Below are 15907 nucleotides of genomic sequence, written 5' to 3' on the forward strand. Positions count from 1 at the left end.
ACCTCAATTATCCGGACCTTGATTATCCAGATTTTCGATTATCTGTATTGTTCAAAATAAAAATTTTATGAATTTGCTGATTTGCATTGGCAAATTGCGACACTGTTTATGTACGTGATGGAATTCATAACTTTTTTTGTTCCAACAACGTCTCACCTGGCACAGTGGTTGTAAACTTTTTAATACATTTTGCATCATAATAAAAATATAACTTGACATACATATTTATAAATAACTAGCTGCAAGTACCCACTTTGCTGGATTTTTTTTTTGTTCGTACATTTATATATAATATAGTTTTTTTAATATAAAAGACATGCATTAAAAGACTTTTCTTTTCCTAGCAGATAAGTCCAGCATTGCTCAGGCAAAAAGTAACAATAGTGAAGATTAAGATTATTATGTTATAGCCAACCTTACCCGTTTTCACAGAATGCAAGAATTAGGTCCCCCTGTTTCCAGAGACTAATTAGAGAATTTTTAGATGGGTCTAAAAATATGTTCGATTTCCTGTGATTTAAAAAATGCATAAAACCCCATCTGTGCCTGTAAATCTTATATGTTGCTTTCTCTTAACACTTCCATTCTTAACATTTTTATTGTTAACACTTCCATTCTTAACACTTTCAACCCACATATCTCTCATCTGTTATCTGTGACTTCGTTCGTGCGGATTTTGCAAGCAAACCCTATTTACATTCAATATTTCAACAACCATAGTAAATTGTTATATAACACCTACCGCTGAGAATGATGAGAATTGCTGAGAATCAAACGAATTGTTTTCAATTTGATTAATTTTCTGGAACATTTACAATCATTCTATAATTGAACCAACATAAAAAAACAAATTCGAATTTAAAACAGTTCGAACATTTGATTGAAAAATCGAAATATATAAAAAATTTTTATAACAATGTCTGAAATGTTATCAATTTAATACTCAATGAAGACTAAACGTAGTTAAATACGAATAGGATACGAATCATCTAAAATAGTACAGTAGAAGCTGTTCTTCTAGTTAAGACTTAATGCTTTCCCTCTCCCCCCGTGGGGGAATTTTGAAAAATCCTTTCTTAGTGTGCATTTTCATGGCATACCCTAACTGTGTACCAAATTTCACCTCTTTAGGTGGTTGCATCAGTTAATGTTATCAGAAATGTCCAAAAGTCTTTCTGAAATAATATAGAATATTATGGAACATTTTTGAAAGATATAAAAATTATTAAAGTAATCCAAAACTTACCAGAATATTTGTTGTTTGTTTTCATCATTTAATTTTTTTAATTATTTGATTATTAAAAAAATGTACTATGATGTAATATTAATTTAAAAAGAAATGAGAGGGGGTAGGTTGTAGGGGTGAAGAATGAGAGTGAGGACAGAGAATATGTGTGAGAATTCTACAATATTCCAAAAATTTCTGGAACTTTCTAGAAAAAACTGGAACATTCTCATTGAACTGTCACACATTTTCAAAGTCAACTACTTTCAACCCCCATATCTCCCACACTCTTATAGCTATCGAGACGCAACCACCATAGTGCACGATGGGAGACTTGGGGCTACTAATTAAAAAACATAATTAAAAACAAAAAATTCGAATCTAAAATAGTACAGTAGAAGCCGTTCTTCAGATTAAGACTTAATGCTTCCCCCCGCGTGGGGAATTTCGAAAAATCTCTTCTTAGTGTGCATTTTCATGACGTACCCTAACTGTGTACCAAATTTCACCTCTAGGTTCTGGAACTTTCTAGAAATAACTGGAACATTCTCATTGAAGCATCATACATTTTTGTAGTCAACCACTTTCAACCCCCATATCTCCCACACCCTTATAGCTATCGAGACGCAACCACCATAGTGCACGATGGGAGACTTGGGGCTACTACCACACACAAACACTATTCATGTGCGATGTGTAGTTTTGGCTGCAGAGTGAGATATAGGCACACACACGTCCATTTTTATATATATATAGATTTATATTCAAATTACATCATTTCTATGGCCAAGGACAGTGTAAGGCATGGGCGGCATGGGCCACCGCCTACAGCCTTGAGGTCCAAGGGGCCTCGCGCCTCGAAGGTTTATGCATTACTTAAAAGCTGTGAATGTGTCGAAAAAATTTTACTCGTCATAAAATGATAAATAGTTTGCATTTTTATGAATAAAAATTTGACAGTTTCAACTGCTTTTTATTTTATAAAATCCGTCTTCTTGCGCCATCAGAGGGCCTCGCAAAATGAACCTTGCCCACATCAGATTTAGGTCTTGCCCTGCCACTGTCTATGGCACTGATCTGTCTGGACATTCTGTGGTGATACAATATGCATTGTTACAAAAATTGCTGGTTATGGATCAATTGTACCATTTGGAGCAGCGCAAGTGAGAACGGCGATGCGTGTGTGACAGTGATACTTTCTTGGGATTCTTTTTAAACAATAGGCAGTCTGTTAGTGTAGTCCAAATATTGAAGCTATATGTAAATCTAGACAAATAAAAATTATTCATACTGTATGTACACGTCTTTCACTGTCAATTATTATTGTTATTATTTTTTTTGATTATCTGGATTTTTCCTTATCTGGACTACCTTCATCCCCAATTAGTCCAGATAATCGAGGTTCTACTGTATATTTCATCTCACCAAATTCAATATTGCAAAAGCAATTTAACAAGCAGGGATGAGGACAACACTACAATTGTAAATAATAATTTTATTGTGTACTGAAATTTCTATGATCAGAATGATGATGTATTTTCATATTCACATATAAGAACTTTTATAATTAGCCTAAATACATGTTTTTGAAAATGTCAGACAAGTGTGAAAATACATGGATGCTGTTTTTTCAATTCAAGGATGTAAAAATTCATGGACAGAAAGGTGGTCCATGAATTTTTTCACAGAGCGTGTTGGTAATCAGTTTTATTTCAGACATATATATGTCAACATGGATCTCATCAATTGTGATGTGCTGTTTTTTTGTTATGTACAGAATTATTTAAAAACAAAAAAAAGACATAGGCAATATTGGGTACATTCGTTTGATCGTAACTGGCCTTCTTTTTTCTTATTTCTGCTTTTATAAAGCTCAAATAAAGTTTCTCTCAATTCTGGCCTCTCAGTAATTTGTATTATCATTTTACTAATATCCATGTCCATCTTTTAGAATATGTGTGTATCATACATCCTTCAGCAGGAACGATACCAAATAGTATTTCCTTGAAACAATGTTACCGCATTTGTTGTTTTTCACGCTTGTCTGATGACCATAGGCTTGGAGTGTATCTCCCAGCATGCAATGGTGACAATGTCACGAGATGATCGTGAACAATATGGCGACCCATTTGTGCTACACAACATGATTTTTCACATCTGCGTTCGTCTGACTGTTCCCATATGTTTTATGCAATCCTATGATGGATGTGAAATCATGCTTGTCTGACATTAGCCTTATAATGTAACTATTTATTAATACTATTTAAATTAGATATAGTTAGTTAGTAGATGAAATTTAAATATTTCTTTCAGACGTGTAAAATTACAAATACAGTACATTCATCTTTATTTTGTAGTATTTTACACACACTTTTTTTTATTATTATTTATTAATAAAACTTCTAAGATAGTTTCTTTTAAGTCACACAACTAAATAAATTGTTGTTTTATTTCTGGCATTTTCTACTTCTCTTCAGTTGCTTTTACACTAAAATCACTTTACAATAATTATAAACACATTTTCTAAAAAATAAATTATAATAATTGTTTCTATTCACAACTCTTTTTACCAGATTCCATATTTTTTGTATTATATTCAGTATAATATTTGTTTTATATATTTGATTTTTCTAGTCTATTTCCTTTTTTTCCACACTATCAAAATTATTGAATATAATTTTAAATTAAAAATTCCAAAACATTTTTTTGAAAGCCATGTTAAAATGTATTACAATGTTTAAATGAATTATTTACAATAATTTTCTTTTGCATCACATTCAGTATACCGTATTTTACGGACTATAAGATGCTACAGACTATAAGACGCACCTTAATTTTTAAGCAATTTTTTAAAAAAAATACCTATAAGACGCTACGGACTATAAGACACACCTGAATTTTGGAAGCAATTTTTCAAAGAAAAAAGTGCGTCTTTTAGTCCGTAAAATACGGTATTTGATTTTAACATTTGATTTTTTTTCTCTTTCTTTTCTCATTGCAAAAGTTAACAAATATAATTGTAAATAAAAAATTACAACATACATTAAAAACTGTTAAAATCTGTTGCAATATTTAAATTGTTAAATAAATCACTTACTATTTATTTATTTTTGTTTTTGGTTACCAATTCAATTTAGTATTCATTTTTTATATTATAAACAATGAATTTTTCTATTTTATTTTATAAACATTCATAATTTTCTAGGGCAGAAAAGTGCCTGAAATGCATTTCCTGAAATAAAATAATTTATTTAGTTGGTATGCAGCTTTCTTAAAAGAAACTATTACAGGAAAAATTAACAAGATTTCAAACTCAGAGAGTTTGAAATCTCGTTAATTTGTAACTTTACTATTTGTCCCAGCTGCAGATATAGCGATTTTTATGTTAAGGCATTCAGTTAGTTCGAAATATGGCTACTTCAAAATTTGAAGTGAAAATTCTGTCCAAACTGTGATGTGCATATGGTAACTCGTTCATTTAGATCAAAGTGCCTCCATACTGTTATAGAACAATAGACCAAGAATAACTCTTATCTGGTGAATATGGCTTTGCTTTTACAATAACACATTTTTGGGTGTCACTTTATCCATAGACTACACTTTTTTTTCTCTCACAAAAAATACAGTTGGTTTTGGGATTGCAAGATTACAGACAGAGATATTTATAGAGCTCTAAGCTACTACATTTGGGTGACTTACTACTTTTGGTCCATTTTAAAGAATAATTTTGATTCCATTTTGAGGAATTCTGTTTTGCATTTTATAAAATCTGTCTGGCAACCTATGAGGTTCTCACTGGAGACATGCTATTTACCTACAGTTCATTTATATTATTAATATTATTATTATTAATAATTATTAATTAACAAAAATAGCATTCTGTATACATAACCATATACTATTTGCTTAATAAATTACATCAATTAAGTTACATGTCATTTGGCTTATTGCACAGAAATGTGTAAATCTTGGATAATTCAAAGTTGCAATTATTTTGTCCTTTGAATTTTGAACTAATAAGAATTTCCTGTGTATAAGTTTATTTAACAGCATTCATTTTCTTATTAATTTATGCAATTGCTTATTCTCATCATTATTAAATGTCAACATTGTAAATATAAACTTGGTACTGTACAGTCATCATCTGTTAAAGTAAAAGTTAAAAACTTCCTTTGAAGTTTAAAATTCCAAAATACTAGTAATATGTTGTTGAACAACATTAACAACAACGTGGAAAGTATGTTCGTAGTAATATGTTGTTGTTACTATGAACATATTTTCCACGAATACTTCTGAATAACCAAATTGTTAATGCTAATGTTATTTATTTTATAGCATTATTAAACTTTTCATTTGTTAATGTTTATGACATACTACCTGGAAATGAAATTAAAATAAACTGAAACTGATTACCAAATAATGCTTACAATTAATATGAATAATATTTCCAAGCAGACATTTCCATTAGTTTGTGCTGATAATTTGTCAAGGATAATATATTATCTTTTTAAAATGTGAACAATTGCCAAGTGACCATCTATATGTGAATTATTACTGTACATAACAGCATTACCAATACCAATTCTATCTGTGTCATTCTAGGCAGTTTATACTTACCCTAGGTAAAGTCCAAAAATTTTCATGTAGCAATTTGTTTTACATATAGACAGTTCAAAAAGTTTAGAATAATTTAGCTTTATCATAAAATGCCTACCCTTGAATGACAATAACTAAGTGAAATAAAATATGAAAAATTAAATAAGGGGATATTTAAGCCTAATCTTTTAGCTACATTTTCGTCTAAAACTATTAATTTCTAAATAGTCATAATTTGATATTCAAGAAATTTAGGATATTTGAAATCATATTTAAAAAGTTTAGAATAATATGAAATAAATTAATAAATATTATCTAATTACAGTCAAACCTGTTTTTATGCGGGGGATAGGGACCGCATTAAAAAAAACGCATTAAAAAAAATCTCACGAAACTTCACGAATGGCTGTAAATAATAGTTTTCGCAACACAATTTAAAAAATAATTTTTTTATGTGGTCAACAGGGACCGCATAAAAAAAGTCTCACATAGAAAATAACTCAAAATCGTACGAAATAGAATTTATTGACAACAGATGTCAGCACTTGACTGCATCGTCTGGTCTATCGTCTGTTTTACATATTTTTGTCCAGGTGGTGTTTTGTTGACTTAAAAAGTAAATTATTTCATTTTTCGCATATTCATGCAATAATATTACTGTAATAAGTGCATTTATGCTATAATAAGTTTATTTAGCTATAATAAGTCAACGTGAGACATGACGAATCGCACGAGACTAGTCGCCAACTATACCGCACAAATTAAAAATTCGCATTAAAAAAATCGCACAAATAAAAATCGCACATAAAAGGAGCGCATAAAAACAGGTTTGACTGTATAAGTAATAGTTATACTTTACTGCAGTTATGTAAATGGTATTATAGTTAGTGTTGTATAAATTACAATCTATCAATTGTCACAAAAGCATGGTGAACACTATGGGCAAGAAACAACAATTAAGCCTGGATTAAAGAGCCAAAATTATTGATTTACATGAGAAAAATATTAATTAAGAAATAAGAAACAGCAAAGTGAATTGTTTGAAGTCTAAAGTACAAAAAATCAAAAGTTTAATGAAACTAGGTTTAAATGTTGAAAAATGTGCTGGTCATCCAAAATTTACTTCAGAAATGACAGAAATCAGCACCTAGAAAAATTGTAAAACAAAATAGACTTGAAAGCTCACAACTGATGTCACAAGAATTGAAATCTGTGACTGGAAAACAAATGTCAAAAACGACAGTTTACAATTATTTGAAGGAGATGGGTTATAAAGCAGCCAAACCAGAAACCTCGTCTGACAAAAATTCAAAAGAAAAAATAATTAACCTGGACAAGAAATATAAATTTTACACCCAAACAATGGCAAAAAGTAATGACAAAAGTATAATTTGTGTTTATTTAAATTATGGAAGAAAAGTTTGGCACTTGAAATGTGAAATCAACAATTCACGTTGTTTACAAGTCCCACTAAAGTTATGTTGTGTTCACTTGACTATAGTGGACTTGCAAAATTGTGATTTCTTAATAGACAGTAAATGGTGATATTTTAGAATATTTCTTCATTCCATCAATGGAAGATCATTTTCAAAATGATGCAATCCTTCAACAGGATGGAGTTAAAGGTCATACATTCAAAAATGCTAAAGAATGGTTTACATCTAAAAACATAAAGCTTTCAGATTGGCCTGAAAACTCACCAGACTTGTCCCCAATTAAAAATATTTGGTCCATTTGTAAAATATGACTGCAAGAATCTAATCCCACCAACAAAAAAGATTTCAAAGAAAAACACAAAATTTGGTCTGAAATTAGTCTTAACAATGTCAATCATTTATTGATAGTATGCCAAAGAGAATATATTCTGAAATTCATAATAAAAGTGATTTAACCAACTATTAGAATAATATCATCTATACTTTTTGAACACGATTTCAAATATTCTAAATTTTTTGAACATCATTCACTTAAGTAAAAAAATTATGACTCTAACACTATTTAGAAATTAATATTCTTGGATAGAAATATGGCTAAAAGTCCAGTGTGGGGAAGTTCTTAATAGTTTAGAGTTCCCTGTGCAGGTACGAAGAAAAATGTATCCAATAGGGTAAACACATTCTACGACACCAATGAAAGAACCAAAAGTTTATTTCACCTTCCTCAAGTTTAGTTCAAGACTCACCACTATCACAGCAATACATTAATTCTTCACCAACTTTACCACAGCCACTGTTCGTGACACTCATAACCTGAGAAAAAAGAGGGGAAAGTTAACACTTTTTCACACTTTGGGACCTACTCTCACCATATCTTTTCTTCTCATTCACCAAACCAAAAGTGCTGTTTCTGTCCTGTATCCCTCCACAAGGGTTCTTCTAGATCCAGGTCCCTTTGACATCATTGAGCCCTTGGGGCTTGGATTCTACTGCTTGACAAACCTGTTTGGATAGTCTGTGGGAAAAATTGCATGGAAATTCTGGGGCAATGTGCAAATTTTTCAAACATAAAAACAAAATGCAAATTAAAAATGTGATCTTACAAATTGTTACCAGGTGTGACACAACACTTATAAACAGTCAACATTATGTAGGCTACTCATTAGTAGAGCAGAGCACTGTGGAAATACCTTATACTCACAAACACTACTGTGAAATGATTATATGTTATGAGAAAAATGAGATGAAATGCATGAGAAACATCATGTAGATTCCACAAATGTTTTCCAGCTGCATCAAGACCAAGATGTTTTTAACATATACTAAAGCAAAATAAAACTCATTGTTTTTACTAATTTACACTTTTGAGTGCCATTCACTTGATTGTTGAGTTGTTTCAGTATCAAAAGCATAGATCCCTGTTTCATCATCTGTAATGATGCATTTTAAGAGTGATTCATCTCAAGAAAACATTTCCTCAGCCACTTGAACATGATGATGTTTTTGGAAAAAAATTAACATTTTTGGGATGACTCAAGAAGCAACACACTGCCAGCCCAAATCATTTAAAATTGTTTGACAAGATCCAAATGATAACAGAACATGTTTAATAACATTCATAATTGTTAAACGATGATCATTGAGCACCAAATCTCTGACTTTAGGAACATGTTGTTTATCAGTTGAAGTGGATGGTCTACCAGAGCGAAGTTTGTTTATCTTTGATGCATTCTCTGCCATCCTTCAGCATTTTGTACCACTTGGAAACTCTTATTTTTGATAGACTACAGTCACCATGGGCTTTTTGCAACATTTCCAATGTTTTTGTAGCAGTAATTCTGTTACCAAAATAAAATTTAATACACATTTTTTGCTTAAATACACTCAACATTTTAAAAAAAATTGCCAGTGCAAAAATTCTTTACACACAAAAGAAGCTTTACAGTCAAACCTGTCTATAATTGAACCCCAAGGGACCAAACAAGTCTTCTGTAGTAGACAGGTTTCCACTATATACAGGTTACCTACTGTAGGTATCCCTTGATTAGGGGGATTAATAAATTTCTCAATGTTATTGCATGTATCAAAATCACGTTAATCAAATGCAGTGGTACCTCGGTACTCAACTGAACAATCACCACCCACTACAACAGATTTTCGGTTAATAACAAATATTTTTATTTTAGTGTTCCCATATACATGCCATATTAATGTACTACTTTTTGATTGTAATAAACTTTATCCTTTCAGTTTTCTTGTTCAATAGCAGTTTGCATCTTCCCATTCTGTGATCACTCCGTGTTGAAGTTGTTGAAAACTTTGCAGTCATAGATTACAAATTTCTTTTTTGATATAATGTAGTTGATTCCATTATTGGTTCCATTTGCATTTCTCCAAGTCCATTTCCTTTATAGTTTCATTTTGACATCAATCACAGGATTGTTACTGTGATGGATGTCAGGGAAATAGAATAATAGTGTAAACTTGTCACAGATTGTATCTTTACTGAAGACTGATTGGCAAATACTCTGATCCATCTTCAGTAAAGATACAATCTGTGCAGTTAAATGCAGTTAAATAAAATATCTGGGAATAAAATAGTCTTCTGAGTAATTCTTGGAACTTGGGTGGATGTTGGATTTAAAGGACATAACATTTTGTTTTATTTGTTCAAAAAGAAATCTTCTTTTAAGTGATTATAAAAGTAAGTGATTATATCTGACAAATGTTGCTAATTTTAGCTTAGTATTTAGCTTAGTACTGAAGTTTATTTATACTACTATAATAAATTTTCTGTAAAGACATTTTAAAAAGTCCAGAAAGTTTGTTGATTTTTCCAGCAACATTTAAAACTGCATGTGTGGCACCATCTGTTATGACATTTTATTATTAAAAACTTTTTATATTTTGAAGTATTATAAAATGGCAAAAAGCTTAATTTTGAGGGTAGGGATGGGTTTTATAAAAAATTGTAAATGCTAATAATGAATAGAATCATCATTAAGTTCAACCCTGCTCAAGATATGACACACAATCCCCCTTTATCTCTTTACTCTGTTGACCTTTAACCACCAAAGTTTAAATCAAAATTTTAGCATCAATTTTCCTAAAACAAACCTCCCTGCAAAATTTCAGAAATTTTCAACAAAAAGCACAGGAGTTATTAAACTTCAAAGAGGGTGAACAAAATCATGCTCCACACACTAACATCCCTACATACAGATAAAAAATTCAGAATTTTGAATTGCCCAACATTTCAAGGTCTTCTGGGTTCAAAAATATAAAAATCTTGGTAGTCACTTTTTGAACAATCCCTGTACTTTTCTCTGTTATGTATAACAAAGCCAGGAAAGTAAAAGATTAGTATCGAAACTCACCCTTTTGGCACTGCAGGCAACAAAAACAAGCAGTTTCCTTTACACAAGCACACAGGTTGCAACTAAGTTCTAGGTATTAAAGTGGCTAAAACTGTGGTGTCTTTTTCTGGACCTGCATTAAAACAAAAATGCATTGAAAAATATACAATATTGAAGACAATACAAAAAAAAAATTTTTTTTTTTGAAATTATGTTCTGGTGATTGTGAATGAATTTTTTGTATATAGTCTTAAGATATTTCATCTAAAAGCATATTAATCAGGAACAGTATATAAGAATAATGAAAATAAATAACTGAATAAACAATATCCTTACATTGGTCTATACATTTTTGAATAATTTTAATTATATTTTTGAATATTTATGACAGTTTTTTTTCATTTTTTAATACAAAAATCATAGTAAAATTATAATAATATTTTATATGATATAAAAATTTTATTTCTAAGTTGTTTATAATTACAATTCATTAATTGTAATACTTTTACAGATAATCTTGTTTATATAATGAGACATTGTATTTCAATGTCTCATTATATAAACAATAATAGAATACAGATAATATAGATAAGGCAAGAATACAGATAATATATAAATAATAATATCTGTATTCTTGCCAATCCAGCATTCCTTGCACAGAGGAATGCCAGATTAGAGAGCATACTATATTACTAAGTGGCTATAGACCTAAAGGCAGTGAATAACACATAATTTCTCTTCTTTTGGTACCAATTCTTCTTTGGGGGCAGACAGAAAATAATACAGAGCATAGACATGCAGTACTAAATAAGTTTATGGGTTCTTAGCGCTTTTCCACGAAGGATGACAATCGCACTCACAATATTGTTTATTGTTCATTATTTATTGATAACAGTCACTTCGTATTTGGTTTTATATTCGAATAAAAAACCTGAATGAGTGAAAAAAGCAACTAAGCATTTTGCATTTCTTTTGTACTACTTCACGTAATCTTCAGTTGATCAATGTCCAAATTTTCTTCAAAAATTTGCAGTAATTATCCTTCATAATCCCTAAATATGTGGTAATTAGCCTTTATAATCCCTAAATATGCAGTAATTAGCCTTTATAATCCCTAGATATGTGGTAATTAGCCTTTATAATCTCTAGATATGTGGCAATTATCCTTGCTAATCTAGTCCTTTATAACACCGGTCTGCAACCGGTGGTCTTAATACAGCACACTCTTGCTAATCTGGTCCTTTATAACAGCGGTCTGCAACCGTTGCAGACCGCTGTTATAAAGGACCAGATTAGCAAGAGTGTGCTGTATTAGAAAAGAAAAAATTTATAGTTATTACAGTTAAGCATACATCAGTAAATATTTTATAGAATTATCAGAAAGTAACAATATAGACTTGTTTATGAGGCAAATTAATTTTAAATATAAAATATTTTCTTTATCATGTATTGTTTATTATAACATGACATGCAGAACATTATTAATTAGTATATCATATTTGAATTATTTATTAAAATAAAAGTGCTACTTTAGTGAATAATATTCTTGAGAGACACGTAATCACTAAAAATAAAAATATTTTACAAAACTATCAGTACTTACATCATTGATATTCTGCTTTTTCTTACTATGGATCAGATTTCTATTGACCTTTATTTTTCCCCTCCCTTATAATTCTAATTACAATATGCTAATCATTCTTCATTTATTATGAAATCCATATTTCCATTATAGAATTTTTATTTTATGTAATTTGTATAAATTTTATTTAATAATAATAACATTTTGATACAAATTATATTTTTCAGGTATAATTTCCAGTTAATATGGGATGATCAGACTTTTTATTATTCTTTGTTAAAAAGATTTACTTGACAACATTATTTTTAAGAAGGTAAGTTTAAAATATTGTAAGGTAAAATTATCTAAAAGAAATAGTTCTGAATATCTGAATAACATTTAGCATTAAGAAAGAGAAAGATACATCATTCTAGAATGAATAATCAAACAAATGTGTATAGAAGATATGAGATGTGTCATTCCAAAATACATCTGGTCCATTTTTGCTTAATTTTCAGTATTCAATAAAGTCTTTTAATTTTAAAGCTTTAAACTTGGCAATGTTAACTTTGGTTTATAAGGATAGCATTTTCTGGCTCTCTTAGGCTCTTAGGGCTGTATTGTGTCAGTTATTCCATTAATATTAAGCTTAAAATACTAAATCATTAATTACTAAAATTTTGTACTTCAAAATGCAGCATCATGCATTAAAAGTTAATTATATAAATCATTAAAGTTACATAATATAATCATATTATAATTTTCAAATTTTTTTGCATTGATTTTTGCAATTTTATAATAGAATCAAATATAGATAACTCAGAAAAACTTCAGTTCTTAATTTGTTATTAATCTTTAATCAAACTTAAATGGATCAAATTTTCTCTCTTATAATTTAGTTTTTTTCATCAAAATCATTTGTTTGATTGTCTTATCATATAATTAATATTAGTTATATTACTAGTTATTAAATATTTTGTTGAACAATTTGATGATTAGCAAACTTTAACACAGTTAAATGTTTTAGTCATTAAAACAACCACATGATAATTTTAGTTGTAATATTAACAAAATATCTGATATTGAAATTGTTGTTAGACTATATTTTAATATTTTCAGTTTGTTTTATCAAAGGTGATGATTTTTTAAGTAAATAAAACATAATTAAGATGAATCACTACTGAATATATATATATATATATAAATATCCATTCTTACAGTAAGTTTAATTGTAGGTGATAGGGTATTTGATTCTTGTAACCAAATGTTAAGTTTGGTTTGAATGATAAAACAATGGAAGTGTTTCCGTTGGAGGAATCTGCTCCTGGTGGGATACTGAATGGATCGAATCCAACTCAACTTGAAAAAATGAAAGAATGGGATGCAAATTTTACACAGTTCGAAAGTATGTTATATAATTAAATTATTTATGTAATTAAATTTTTCATTATTAAATAGCTGATTTTTTCTGTATTAATTTTACAGAAGTTTTAGAAGCTGCATGTCAAAGAAACGATGACGATAAACTTCCTTCACAGTCATATTTAAGCTCATTTAACTGTTCGTCATCGTCAGAGAACTTCTTTACGTCTCCTCAAGTTTCAAATAAAGATAATAATTTGTGGAATTATCCTACAGTGTCTTGTACAGAACAATATGATGAGAAAAAGAATAATGTTGACTGTACTAAAAGAACAAAATTCTCTGAATGTTTGTTAAATGCAAATGATCTAACTGAGGAAAAATCTTGCAACAAAGAAAAGAATAATACTGAAGAAATGGATGTACAAGAAGAAAGTGAACAAAATAAAAGTGAAAGTTCTGATAGTGAAGAAGAAGAAGAAAGTGAAGAAGAGAAGCAAGTGAAAAAAGAAGAGGAGAAGAAAAAGAAGAAGAAGAAAACTAAAAAAAAGAAGTTGCCTTTTGAACGATGCAACATCAGGTAAAGAAATAATTAATAAAATTTATATTATGTGTATGTATTAAAATAAAATATTTTAATTTTAATTATTAGAGAGATTATCCCAGAATCAGAATTGGATGCTGAAACATTAGCTGCCCAGAGAGAAGAACAAGAAAGAATAAGACGATTACAAGAAGCACAACAAAGAGCCTTACTCGAGGCTCAACAAAGAGTCGTACTTGATCCACAACAAAGATTATTTCATCAGCAGGTGCCAGTTCGTAAATCATTAGAAATGAAACCATTAAGTCTAGATAATGCACGTTCCAAAGCCTTTTGGGATAAACATTTGAATTGGATATCAAATGCAAAAACTTGTAATTCTACACCAGAAATAAATTTTACATTTAATCCAGTGAAAAAAGATACAGATATTGTAATACTTGATAGCAGTGAAGATGAACAGCCTCCTGAAATAAATCCTGAAAATAATACATATCAAGTTAAAGAGAAAGGTTTGTCATATTATATTATATTTGTATTAATAAATGTTAATATTTCATCATACATACATCAAAATTTATCATATTGAAATATTTAATATATTTATATATAATAAGTTTAGAACAAGTGGAAATTAACATTAAAGCTGTTAAGCTTTAAGAGATTAATAATTTCAAAAATGAGTTTAATAATTCTAGAATTAAGTAAAAAAGATTGAACTGTGAAAAGATAGATAAATTAAAAATGAAATAATTTTCACACAAATTGCAAGTAGATGAGGTTTCTTGAAACGAAACAGCAATTAAGTAGTTGAAAACAGCAATGTCTATTTTTCACAAATTTAATTTTTTATTACACTAAATTAAAAATATTTAGAATATTTTATTTTAGAATATATCCAAAAAATATTTTTGGAATAAATTTTGAAGTTAAATTTTATTAGTAATCTCATTGGATGCTTTTGAAGCTAAAGCAATTTCATGATTGGAATGAAAATGAATGCTTAGTATCATGGTACAGGATTGCCAAAGTTATTGATTCAAAAATATTTTTTGCAGTAATGACAATTTAAATTTTTGTTGAGTTTACAGATTTAACAATTAAACAAATATAATAAATATACTTTAATTTATGTAATTATTAATTCTAATAATAATCATCTTTATTTATAGTGTTTTTGTTGTATTTAATAAATATAATTATAGAAAATAATAATATATATGTTATGGACAAAGTGATTAATTGGGCATTATTCATAATGCTCAGTCATTATGAATAATGACCAAAAAGGGCATGCAGTGTGATAAATATTGATTAATTTATCAAATTGACCGATCATTATGAATACTGCTATCACTTAGTCAAACAAAGTGATGATAATACGTTGAGGAGTGATCATCCAACATACTTTGAATTGGCACTCTGAGTTGCCGATTGTATCGCGTTGAGTGCATATCGTGTTCAGTACTGAATTTTAAATTGTGCAACATTAATTAATTTGATTAAAAAACTTAATTTAGAAATATTTATTTTTTGTGAATTATTTCAAAGTATTTTAAAAAGAACATGCAATCTTTTAAAACTAAGTACTATTAACTATATTAATTAAATGGTAAAATTTTATCTATGTGCACCATCATGGCAGTGGTTGCAACTGCTTGTGCTCCTGACGGATTCCTCCTGGAGGGGAGTCGTCAGCAGGCCACCAATTGTTTAACGTCACTAGATATTGATACATACTTGTTATTGATACGTGTGTTCAAGAATTACCGTGAATAAATAACTAGTGATGTTAAACAATCGGCAGCTTCCAGCGGCTCCCCTCCA

The 15907-nt window shown here is 29.3% G+C and overlaps 2 protein-coding genes across 3 annotated transcripts in view; one reads left to right on the plus strand and one right to left on the minus strand.

Moving 5' to 3' along the window:
• The window catches only part of LOC136989770 (cation-dependent mannose-6-phosphate receptor-like), a 213176-nt gene that overhangs the window by 34955 nt on the left and 162314 nt on the right, over positions 1-15907 (minus strand). The gene's annotated exons all lie outside the window — the stretch shown is intronic.
• The window catches only part of LOC136989767 (helicase ARIP4), a 57777-nt gene that overhangs the window by 9013 nt on the left and 32857 nt on the right, over positions 1-15907 (plus strand). For both annotated transcript variants that reach the window (XM_067288025.1, XM_067288026.1), the window contains exons 2-5: positions 12423-12508; positions 13410-13579; positions 13660-14116; positions 14189-14592. In XM_067288025.1, the coding sequence (XP_067144126.1) occupies positions 13468-13579; positions 13660-14116; positions 14189-14592 (973 nt within the window). In that variant the 5' untranslated portion in view covers positions 12423-12508; positions 13410-13467. The remainder of the gene's footprint in view (positions 1-12422; positions 12509-13409; positions 13580-13659; positions 14117-14188; positions 14593-15907) is intronic.

This window comes from Centruroides vittatus, unplaced genomic scaffold (genome assembly GCF_030686945.1).
Source record: "Centruroides vittatus isolate TY-2023 unplaced genomic scaffold, ASM3068694v2 scaffold_769, whole genome shotgun sequence".
Lineage (NCBI taxonomy): Eukaryota > Metazoa > Arthropoda > Arachnida > Scorpiones > Buthidae > Centruroides > Centruroides vittatus.